Source organism: Aythya marila (assembly GCF_965140915.1).
Source record: "Aythya marila genome assembly, chromosome: 6".
NCBI classification, from domain to species: Eukaryota; Metazoa; Chordata; class Aves; order Anseriformes; family Anatidae; genus Aythya; species Aythya marila.
This window is the reverse complement of record NC_139047.1, coordinates 6,738,641-6,751,135: the sequence shown is the minus strand read 5'-3', so window position 1 is coordinate 6,751,135 and position 12,495 is coordinate 6,738,641. Positions and strand designations below refer to the sequence as shown.

The following is a 12,495-nucleotide window of genomic DNA, read 5'->3' as shown; positions in this document are numbered from 1 at the left end:
TTAGTTCTATGCTTGTTTTTCAGTGACACTACTTTAAGAGATCTCACTATGCAATTTACAGGTGTTAAATTTTAAAAACAATGTGCTGTCCCTCAGGCTTACACATGTACTGTGTCTGACTACTCCCTGCAGCTTTGATCTGTTTCTCCTAACGCTTCTACAGATTGTGTTGCTGTGATTCCTTCTAATCGTCCCAGGTGGCCTTGCCAATGGCATTTTCTGTATTGACTATGAAATGCCATGGCAACATTTAACTTAGACTTATAGTTGGACAAATAGCTGCTAAAATACGTGAAGATTTGTGGTAGACAAAAACAAGTAATAAAGCCACATACTAATAAAAGGGATAGAAACTTATATATTTCCTGAACTGCCACTAAAATTTGTATTGGACAATTATAGGATAACCCTACTCATATTGTGGGGCTTCTTCTGAAATGCCTTCAACTAATGGAACATATTTCCATTCTCTTTAAAATCTACCTGGCAATATCAAAGGCAACGAGTTCCTCAGATTAACCAAAAGTGCTATAAACATGTTTCTTTATCCAATATCTCTTTATTCTTACTTTTTATAACTACTTTGTCATACTATGGAGTAGATCTGTTTTTTTAAACACTCTGAAATTTAAATCATCTTGTAATTATGCTTTTTTCTGATAACACAATATCAATGGTACATAATGGTGTATGGAATTTGCTTATGCATTATAAAGTGTAAGATCCATCTCATCCAACATGAGATGCCTATCTCAATTACTCTTCTAGCTCTGTTCCTATCGAAATAAGGAACCTAGGAAATTCTAATCTTCCTGTAATACTGTGATAAAGAGCCCATTGGATTGAATCTCCCTTTGCATTTCATCCAAAAAGAACTTTATGACTTGATTGGACTAAACATTTCACTTTTAAATGTCTGAACTTGGGTGAGATGAACCCTGTCTGAACTGAATAGCCATATTATCTTGTTTTCTGAAGTCTCTGAAATGGCATCCATTAGCCACTGAAGACCACAGCTGTCACATCACATTCTGGTAAATCTGCTGTCTACTTAGAAAAGATTTTTTTCCTGCAGCTAAATCCTGTTAGTCATTTAACTGATACTTATGAAATTAATTCACGTAAGAATCAGGAAGATGTTCCTTTTCTTTAGGGCTAGCTATGATAAAGAAATTCTGGTCCCAACCATAATAAAGGAGTCATTTCTAGCACTTTCCAGGAGACTTAAGACTATAAGACCAGGATTGTAATTTAATGTGGAAAAAAAAATAGCAAGCCCTTTACTTTACTGCACTGGAGTTCATTCATCAGACATGTATTTCTTGCTCCCACTGAAATCCTCAAAAAAAAACAAAACGTGTCTAATCAAGGATGTAATCTGGCCTGAGAATTTCACCTGTTTTCTAACATAAAGTTCTTATCTCAGACTTTTACTGATAATGTCTTAGACTCTTATTGAGTTTGTAATGCAGTTAAAGAGCTGTATTAATTTCTGATGTTTGTGTTCCTTGGAAAAAATATAAAGGTGGTACTGCAGAAGCATCCAAGTCCATCAGAACTTCAGTTTGTTTGCAGCCAAGCATTACATAAATGACATGCATCTGTGGTAAGAGACATCTCTTGTTTAAAACTACCTTCTAAATTATTAAATATTTACCAGAGGGGGGAAAAGAAACATTCAATTCATGTGCAAACACACAAACCAATCAAAAAATACTTCGCCAATGAATTTGAGGTATTTCTTAAACAAGATCTAAATTAATCTGAAACACAATTTTGTGTTCTATAGAGACAGCCTGAATCCAAAGATCTCTAATCGTGACAGAATCTGCCAGCTAAGGGGCTTTGCCATCTGTTTTCAGAGCATGCATGTAAAGGTAGAGGAGTTTTGTGCGGGTTTTCCTCGGTCTCGGGGGCAGGAACAGACTTGGTTTGGTGCGTTACTAGCATCAATCTCCCTTCAGCTTGCTTCACAAGGCTTTCCAGGGAAAAAATGGCATAAAGCTCAGACAAAAGAGTTTCCTCTGAAGATGACTGAAAAACTGACAACAGAATCAGGTCCATTCCCTCGTGTTCCACTGCTCTACTGCTTTGTTGTCTATAACATCTGGGCAAACTGCTCAGTAGCAACTTATCCCTATTTTCTGGTTACCATGAACAGCATAGCAGAGAATGAGGTCCAAAGTGCTGATTAAAAAAAGCCTATACACAATTCCTTCTAGGCCTGAACCCCACAAAACAGTTGGATGCTACAATGAGTATCCAACCAGCCAGCTGGGCTCAGTACTGCACCTTAATAAAAAACTTGTGTGCCTGATGTATCGCACACCGAGGTGGTGGTCCTGTAAATGCCTCCTGACCCATCCTCCCCTATATTTCAGGCATGTATGCCATATGATGCAGTGTTTTTTCTCCCTTTCTCCTTGTTTGTTGGCAGCTAGTTCTGGTGCAGTGTCACAGGAGAAGATTCAGCCAGTTGTGCAGCTTCTCTATGCCCTGGGGGGGGGGGGAAGAGGAAGCCTTATCTACTCCACTCTTCACCATAACTTATTCTGATGTGTAAGGTGGGCCTCCACAAGTGTTTCATCCACAGGAGATGCGGGTCTGAATGAGACCAGAGGAGAGCATATGAAATCCCTTTATACACAAGCAGCATCAGGTACAATCTAAGGAACATTAAAATATACATGGTTCAGACAGCAAAAGTAGTCTACACTACCAAAAAGTCATTCACTCTGTCTGCTATTATGAAAAAATAAGAGCTAAAATAAAGGAATCCCCCTGACACGAACAAGTAGAAGCAGAATGCCTGGGGAATACCTCATGTGGGACTTCACATCCAGCAGTTCCAGAGAAGTCACTCTGGGCTCTCCAGCAAGGTTCTGCAAAATCTTCAGCCTTGGCCCACAATGCTTGTAGAACTCTGTGCAGATATTCAGCAATGACTCCCGAGGTCTCCTGAACTCCTCCCTGGCAATTCGTTCATCCAGTTCCTCTCGGGGTAGACCCTGGCCCTCCTCCAGTAAGTGAAGGTTCTCCCTGGAAGACACAAAATGAGAAAAAAGTAAGTGGTGTAGGCAGTGGAAGAGCAGGGATAGACTGTAACTATCTACTAGATTATTTCACTCAGGGGTTAGTGAGGCCCTGGCACAGGCTGCCCAGGGAAGCTGTGGATGCCCCATCCTTGGAGATGTTCAAGGCCAGGTTGAACAAGGCCCTGAGCAACCTGGTCTAGCAGGACGTGTCCCTGCCTGTGGCAGGAGGGTTGGAACCAGATGGGCTTTAAGGTCCCTTCCAACCCAAGTTGTTCTGTGATTCTGTGATTCTAACAACTTCTCCAGCTTGTTTTGCAACAGATGCTTTCCTCTGCAATTGAAAAGAAAAATAGTTGCATCTGCAATCGAAAAAGGGAATTTGTCACCTGCAAAGTCTTGTTGAGAATGAGAAAAATTTCTATATGAACTATCCTTTGTTACGTTACCCTGCAAAAAGGCTGCAACAACAACAGTGGGTGAGACCCAGTAAATCTGGAAACTGCTGCAGAGCAGTTCACAGAATCACAGAATCATTTAGGCTGGAAGAGACCTCCAAGATCACTTATTCCAACCTCTGACCTAACACTAACAAGTCCTCCACTAAACCACATCATTAAGCTCTACATCTAAACATCTTTTAAAGACCTCCAGGGATGGTGACTCAACCTCTTCTCTGGACAGCCTTTTCCAATGCCTAACAACCCTTTCAGTAAAGAAGTTCTTCCTAGCATCCAACCTAAAACTCCCCTGGCTCAACTTAAGCCCATTCCCCCTCGTCCTGTCACCAGGCACGTGGGAGAACAGACCAACCCCCACCTCGCTACAGCCTCCCTTGAGGTACCTGTAGAGAGCAATAAGGTCGCCCCCGAGCCTCCTCTTCTCCAGGCTGAACAAGCCCAGCTCCCTCAGCCGCTCCTCGTAGGACTTGTTCTCCAGGCCCCTCACCAGCTTTGTCGCCCTTCTCTGCACCTGCTCAAGCACCTCCATGTCCTTCTTGTAGCGAGGGGCCCAAAACTGAACACAGTACTCGAGGTGCGGCCTCACCAGAGCCGAGTACAGGGGGACGATCACCTCCCTAGCCCTGCTGGCCACACTGCTTCTGATACAAGCCAGGATGCTGTTGGCCTTCTTGGCCACCTGAGCACACTGCTGGCTCATATTTGGCCAAGCAGTTTTCTAACCACTCATCTCCCAACCTGTAGCGCTGCTTGAGGTTGCACCCCAGGTGCAGGACCCGGCACTTGGCCTTGTTGAACTTCATGCAGTTGGCCTCAGCCCATCGGTCCAGCCTGTCCAGATCCTCCTGCAGAGCTTTCCTACCTCAAGCAGATCGACACACGCACCTAACTTGGTGTCATCTGCAAACTTACTGAGGGTGCACTCGATGCCCTTGTCCAGATCATCGATGAAGATATTAAAGAGGACCGGCCCCAGTACTGAGCCCTGGGGGACGCCACTAGTGACTGGCCTCCAACTGGATTTAACTCCATTCACCACGACTCTTTGGGCCTGGCTACCCAGCCAGTTTCTAACCCAATGAAGCGTACGCCAGTCCAAGCCATGAGCAGCCAGCTCATCACATGTCAGAGAAGACTGGGTGAAGTTTTTACTGTACCTTATAAAGTGTAGTTTGGCTCCCTGTTCTGGGTACCTGAGAAAAGAGAAACAGTGGAGTTCTAAAGCAGCAACTTAATGCCATAACCATGCCTTGCTGAGAGAGAGTGACAATGTTCTGGCCCAGAGGTACACTCTTTACAGACAGGATGGTACCTTTTGTCACTGGAACAATGGCTACATGTAGTTAGCGACCACAATGAATAGCCTTTATCTCCCAACTAGCTGCAAAAAACAGATTGTCATAGTTACTGCCCATGTTATGAAAGAAAAAATTCAGGCTTTCAAACAATTTCTCTTACTGATTTTCACCCCAGTGCTTGGCCTCTCTCAGGAAGCCACAGCTCACCTCCTGAAAATCAGAGTTTTGTTTTGTTGTCATCTTCTCTTGATACTTTTTGTTGAGAAAGCATTAGCAAACCCTGCACCACATGTCCAAAGCTGGAACAGTGACCATTCCACCATCATGAGGCTCCTGCTGTTGTCAACAGATGCCTGTTGCAATAACAGAACAAACATAGGGCAGGAAACTTGGAGCAGTGCAAAAATATTTTGCATCAGAAACTGACTGCTTGATCATCAGAAAGATCTGGAAATGAAAGCCAAGATATTTGAGTTACACAGCATCGGGAATCTCTATGGTGCCTGTTAGCAGATACGTATTAACTGCTTTCTGAAATCAGCAGACAAACTACTATCTATTACACCTTATTTTTCTTAGGGCATTTTTGCAATGGAAGTAAGCATCGTATATCCATTTCAGGCTTGGGCATGAAGGGGTTTCTCTGCTTCTGAGATCCTGGATTGAAGCACAAAGCTGTGCTGAATGCACTGCTGAGACTCCAAGCCTGGATGAAACAGTCTGCAAAGAATAACAGACTGATCCCAGAAGTTACCAACCAAGATGTGTGCATTCCACATTTATAAAGTAATGCAATAGCCCTTTGATGATTAATGCAGGAAGGGATTTCAATCTCCCTTCAATACAAAAGAAGACACGGAACAACTTGGAAGGCATGTCTTGCCAGAAAGGTATTACTGATTTACAGTCCAATATAGCCCATGGTATTTTACTGTACCATGCTATGCACAGACTTAGTATCAGCTGTTACTGACGAAAGAATTCAAGAAGGAATATTCTGCCCTGGAAGAACTGCTACTCCAGGAAAATACTCTGCTCTGGAAAATTCCTCCTCCAGGTCAGCACAAACACAGAGATTTTAAGCACAGCAAGGCATAACCTTGCAAAAAAGCAAAGGAAAAGGATAAAAAGAAAACCAGAGGAGGCGCTAAATTCTGTGAGTCTTAAGTGGCATGCAGTTTGAGCTCTTATTGCTGCTCAGTGTCTCAGAACAAGGCTAGAGGGATCTAACCCTTCTGCTATTCACTGATAATAACTATTCTGCTAACCACTGGTCTCTGCCCAGTGGTCTCTTTGACGGTGGACTTGGAAAGAAGCAAAGCAGAAAACTCAGGGGCATAGCTGCTTTGTCATTATACTTCAGGATTAATATCCTGGTCTTCTATTTATGGTTACATAACCAAAATGTATACTATTAGGAACTTTGGTTACTGTCAGAGATTCAGTCCTGGCTATGTGCTCTTTTTATCTGACTGTTTTTTGTCCCACAGTACCTAGAGCACTTCCTCAGACAACTGAGGAAGCACTCTGCACTCCGAGGAGTGAGATATTATCTTTCCCCTCCAAAAAAAATCTGTTCAGAAAAACAAGAAATTAAAATCCACTGACTTACCTGGTGTTCACACCTGCTGACATGGTGTGGTTAGCTGTTGTGGTCCCTTTATGGCCTTGGTCACATCGACTCATCTGCGGGGCTGTCATAGGCCTGGCAAAGAGAAGGTGAGTAACACACTAAAGATGGAATATAACAAGTGCACTGAAATTCTCCTTGTGGGCTGGTGAAACCTAGCACTTGTTTTGCCACGTTTAAAATGCAACCATTATCCAAAATAACTTGCATATTGTGAGCTCCCCTGTGCTCCTTTCCCCAACACTGATGACCAAATGCATGCTCAGACCTTTGAAAGATGTAAGTTACCTGGTGAGAACTTCGACACTGTACAAGAGGGCCTGCAAAGAGGTGGCAAGTGCAGCCATAGCAGCAATCTCCTCACGAGCTGCTGTCATAGTCTCCGCTTGAGAGGTTTGCCGCTTCAGTTTCTGCAAGTAACAGGGAACCAGTGCTTCCAAGACCATCAGCATTTGGAGGCTGGAAAAATAACCAATACTTAGTCTGTTATATCCTCTCAATCACAGAATCACAGAATTTCTAGGTTGGAAGAGACCTCAAGATCATCGAGTCCAATCTCTGACCTAACACTAACAGTCCCCACTAAACCATATCCCTAAGCTCTACATCTAAACATCTTTTAAAGACCTCCAGGGATGGTGACTCCACCACTTCCCTGAGCAGCCCTTTCCAATGCCTAACAACCCTTTTGGGAAAGAAGTTCTTCCTAACACCCAACCTAAACCTCCTCTGGCACAACTTTAGCCCATTCCCCCTCATCCTGTCACCAGGCACGTGGGAGAACAGACCAACCCCCACCTCGCTACAGCCTCCTTTAAAGTACCAGATGGAGGCTTAAGATTCTATCTGAAAACCCCTGGATCTCCTACTGGCCTGCGATTTCATTGCTTCTCACTCGTTAAGCAGCCATGGGCCAAAGAAACTCTTGTATGAGGGACTTCAGGGGAAAAAAACTGGCTGATGTATGAAACAATAATAGAAACAGCCTGAACTTTTAGATATCTTCTGAATAAGTCATCCACTTGCAGGCATTCATTTTCTCTTCCAGAGACTTCTTTCTTCTCTGGTTCTCTCTTGGAGCATAACCTTTTTGTATTCCTAGTTTACTTTCTCTCTCTCTCTGTATCTTCATTTCCTTTTCAGCTGCCTGTTTCTGCCCTCCAGTGCCCTATCCATTGCCTCTCTGACAACAGAAACCTTAATAACACAATGTGATCCCCACCTGGACGTGCAGCCTACATTACTGCTGCTCAGGCTGCCATCCAGCTCAGTATTGCAGCCCGAGACTTGGCCTCACAGGGAATCCTAGTACTTACAGTGCATTTCTATATTCTCTGCCTTGATTTGTCTGTCTTGCTTTCCGATGCTATGTGCCACTTTAGGCCTCATTTGAGTCTCTACAAACCAAGAAAACAAAATCAGACCAGCACCTTCTGAATGATTCAGGAGCATAGGCCACCACTGTCACACACAGCTTAATGGCTTCACTGATCGAAAAGGTCAAGTCTTCATTCCCATAGCAGAAGTCTGAGGGAGTAAAACAATATGAGAAAAGTAGTACACAAACATATTGAATATGAAAAAAAGATAGCACGCTCCTTTCTTTCCCCCATTTTCAACTACTTGCTTCTCATGTTAACAATCCCCAGTAGGCTCTTGATTTTTGACAAAAATGAATCTACAAAACAGAAACATGTGCTGCACTCCCACTTGCACCCTGACATCCAAGAACCCAGCAGGTGAGAAACAATTCTTAGCTGGTCGAATCATTGCTGAGCATAAGGCCTACAGCTGCTGCTGGAGTCTTGTTTCAAACATCACCCATCACAAGCAAAATCTTAAGCTCGCACATGACAAGGACACATGAGCTTAAGCACAATTTTTATGCTTCCTCTTTTTTTTCCTAGGTGTTCCCACCAAACCGAAAATGACACTGATGCACCACTGATGGAAGAAGAAAGTTAGATTTCTAAAAATTAAGCCCCTTCTATACTGGCAGCCAGATGACCTCCAGCACAAAAGTGACTCTGGTTTGCTAATGATTTGAGAAAAAGGTTTCAAAAGCCTTTCAGTTTCAGACTACAAATTTTTGTACCAAGAAACCCATGTATCCAAAGAATAATATTTGCAATAACGTTACAGTCCCATTTTTAGCAGAGACTTTGGTGTACAGGAACTCAAGTTAAAGCTACGGTCCCAAAGTGCATAAGTTACGGTCCCAAAGTGCATAAGTCACTTTGAAAAATGGAACTTGAAGTCAGATTTTTAGGTAATTCTGATTTTATATGGAAAATACCAGGCACAAAACATACTCATCTATGGTCTCACTGTCAATATACACTTGGAAAGTGCAAATTTGAAAAACAACTCAAAGATTCTTATAAAAATCAGCCAAAATTACTTCCCTGCAAATCACAAAACAGTGAAGTTTTTAAATGCTGCAATGCATGGATAACTACCAAGAGACACAGTGTCCTGGGCACATCACACAGCCATATATATTCTGCTTTGTGATAAATCAGCTCCCTCCTAGAACTCAGCATGGTCGAATGTCTGAATGACATCCATCACTTACTAGTCATAGTCTGCCCACAGGAGAGGATGCTTTTGTTTCCTGCCCACATGGAACAGTGCAGAGGATGACACTGATCTTGTCAGCATAGCATTTATTAGGCATCTACATTCTTCACCCACACATGACAAAATTCAGAATGCCAGGGGCTAGCACACTCAATGCAGAAAAAGGAGCTTTGGAATAAAATAAATTAATAATTCCTTTCCTGCAGAAAATATCCAGTGGATAGTGGATAAAATCAACCTTAAAGGATTCATGAGGCATAAGAAACAGATATTACTACATTGTGAGAGAAGAGAAAGACCCTGAACAAATCTTACAGCATGAAATAAATGTTTAACCAATAAATAACAAACCAGAATTACTGAATAAAGGATGATTTGCTGTTACCTAATGACTTGAGAGGCTTTTCTGCTTTCACCAGTTCTAAGATGTCCAAAATGTCTGGAGTCTCTCCCTCTAAAGACTGCAGCAGGTCAAACAGGCACTGAGCTGACACTCCTTTGCTGGTTCCATTGTTCGTAGCATCCTGTTTCAATGACACACATTTGGGGTTGATTTTCTCAGGACCTGTGTGCATCCTGGGAATCTCAAGGAGCTGGAAACCCTTCCTTACCTCCCCCTCCCCCCCTTTTTTTTTTATTCTTGATTCAATAGACTGATGCTGTAATGGAAACATAATCTGAAAACTGCACACAGCTTTACTCCCCCCAAAAATCAGATCTGTGAAGAAGGATGTGCGTGCTTACAGTGCACGTGCAGTTAGGTTTGGCACTCCCACTTTAAATTAAAATTCCATTAATTAATTTTAACCCACTAAAATGTTAAGTGATTAGTGAAGATTTCAAAACACGGCTAATCCAGTTTTATAGTTCACATGTACTAAAACTTGGCAGTAAGTTTTCTGTTCTTATTGCTGGATTCTAAAAAATGATTTGTGTATGAAGAGTTACAAATCATTATTGTCCTTTTATAACCTATTTATACACAGAAACTTAAAGAGAAACTACATTTACTAGCCTGGATACCAGTGGCTCATTAACTCAGTGCCCCACTCAATTGACTGATAAAAAAAAGTGTGAAGAAGTAAGTTCAGGAAATGGTTCTGTGTAGCATGAAGTGCAGCAAGCACGTGTTCAGTCTGAATTGTGCTGATCCTCCAGCTGTTTTCTTTTTGTGATCTCTGAGGGGGGCTGTCTGCATACACAGGCTTCCCCACACCAAGCCTAGGGAATGCTTTTACTCACAGGGAACTCCAGGAGAGGGGCCACACTGGCGAACAGTTGCAGAATGAAAGGCTTGCGATGCAGAACGTAGAACTGGCGGCAAGCAAACTCTATCGCTTGGCGTAACTGTGGGTTGCTTTCGTAATCAGCATAAACCTGAGCAAATATAAAATGTCATGGAAGTACTACTCCAATGGAAGGGCTCGTCATCTCCTGACCCCAGACTGAATCAACTACGGCCTGACTCCAAGTCAGGAGTGCTGTTGATTGCAGTAGCGGAATTATTCCATGCGTCTTTCATAAGATACAATTCTGTATAGTTACCCCAGAGTGGTATGTGACATTTTCTTTTTATTTTTTTGTCCTTCAACAAAAATATTTAGTTTCAGAGCTGTAAAAACACCAATATTCTGTCCAGCAGAAGCGTTACTGAATCAGCAGTTTTCCATTACATGTTTATGTGGCTGATTATTCTTAATCAAGAACCTACATTTGCCCAACCTCAGCAACATCATGTTTGTGGGTTTTTGTTTGTTTGTTTTGTTTGTTTTCTTTTTTTTTTTCAGACTGCATCTCCAGTTTGTCAAGATAATTTGAACTTCTAGCCCGTTCTCCAACACACTGACATTTCCACCCACTTTAAAGATATTTTAAGTTTTTTAGAGTGGCATTTCCTTCAGAGTTGGCCACTGAACCATGCAGCAAACATGTTGCCAAAGATGTGGGATTTGTTTCTCAGAGTTATGTAAACAGTATAACATAGCTAGGAAAAACTTCACTGTGCTTCCTTCTTTTGTCTATATCAATTGCCTGTCTGCACATCTCTGCTAGTACAAGTCTTTGGGAGCTTTGGGGCAGGGGTGCTTAGCATTTTCTTGCTATTTGCTGGCAACAGGTAAGGCCGAGATTTTATGGTGGTGCAAAACTCACAATATAGCACAAGGCTCCTTGAATGTTTCTAAAAATTTTTACCTGTGTGAGACCTTTGCAGAGATGTACTCATTTTTCAGTGGTTTAGTAGCCTGAAGTATGTCTTGTAGTATGTCTTTAGTACAATTACAAGCCTTTAGCTTGCTTTTGAGGCCACTCAGTGGCCTGTTACACTCACAAGAATTTATTTATTTACTAAATCTCTATTTAGATATGCTCTTTGAGCCCTGCAGAAAGTGTTACTGTCTATAGACAGTATATTGATGTTTCTTTATTGTCTGTATCTAATTTTTCCCAAATATTAACAGAAGGAGGGTATATATACATATATATACATACATATATATACATACATAAGGGTATATATACATACCTCATATATAATATATATATATGTATATACATACCACAAAGTGAAAAGAAACTCCACCTCTAATGCATGCAATGTTTTCCATCACTCACATGGAAAAGATGCATACAGTTTTTCAAAAACTCTTAGTGTAATTTTCTGTTGCTATTTAAATTGCAGATAATAATTTATTGTACTTTAAAAAAGTTAATACAATTCAGTTTAAGTCAGCGAGTAGCTTGTCTAGATATTTCAACCATTCTCCAAATTTCAGCCATCCCTGGAGGAAAAAAACACCAAGGGAAACCCAGGGTCGAAAAATTTTCAAGAACTTTATATTTCTGTGTGAAAGTAAAGAGTGAGGGAGACAAACATCCATTTACTTAAAGAAGAAAACACAGTCATTTACTCAAGAAGATATGCGAATGCAATCCCAGGAATACTGATTTGTGCTTTCCCACCCTGATCTGATGTTTGTCTTCTCAGAGCCCCCAGAGCCTGAAACCTCACCAGGACTCATCAGATGGCTACAGTCAAGCATAAACCGTATCCATTAACTCCCAGTTCTATAACAAAATGCCCGCTCTGAAGTCTTCCCTTGTATTGTTGATGGAAATGGCTCACCTGCAGCATGCTGGGGAGGACCCACTGGTACCCACTGAGGGAGAAGAGGTGGTTAAAGTGCACGGCTGTGTTGATGACTGTGGCAGCGTACTGCCTCAACAAGGCACTGTCTTCGGGGTGCAGGATCAGGGCACCGTTGAAGACGTTCAAGAACAGCATGATCTCATCCCCCCAGGGGAACTCGCTAGGCATGCCAAGGAACATCTCCTCTAGCAGCTTAATCCACAAGCTTTTCTGAAGAGTGTCAAGACCAAAGAGCTCTTTTCCAGCTGTGGGGGAGAAGAGGCAACAACAATCAACTCTGTCTACAACAGCGAGCCTCACAACACTCCCATAGGCTAAAGGATTCTCCAGAGAACCCTTCCACAAA

At 42.2% G+C, this 12,495-nt stretch overlaps 1 protein-coding gene across 3 annotated transcripts in view; it reads right to left on the bottom strand.

Moving 5' to 3' along the window:
- Nucleotides 1-12,495, bottom strand: part of UNC80 (unc-80 homolog, NALCN channel complex subunit) — a gene marked incomplete at both ends in the record, with an annotated part of 126,478 nt that overhangs the window by 25,585 nt on the left and 88,398 nt on the right. For all 3 annotated transcript variants that reach the window (XM_082763920.1, XM_082763919.1, XM_082763921.1), the window contains 8 exons: nucleotides 2,821-3,039; nucleotides 4,651-4,686; nucleotides 6,404-6,496; nucleotides 6,710-6,880; nucleotides 7,852-7,948; nucleotides 9,387-9,525; nucleotides 10,244-10,378; nucleotides 12,126-12,394. In XM_082763920.1, the coding sequence (XP_082620046.1) occupies nucleotides 2,821-3,039; nucleotides 4,651-4,686; nucleotides 6,404-6,496; nucleotides 6,710-6,880; nucleotides 7,852-7,948; nucleotides 9,387-9,525; nucleotides 10,244-10,378; nucleotides 12,126-12,394 (1,159 nt within the window). The remainder of the gene's footprint in view (nucleotides 1-2,820; nucleotides 3,040-4,650; nucleotides 4,687-6,403; nucleotides 6,497-6,709; nucleotides 6,881-7,851; nucleotides 7,949-9,386; nucleotides 9,526-10,243; nucleotides 10,379-12,125; nucleotides 12,395-12,495) is intronic.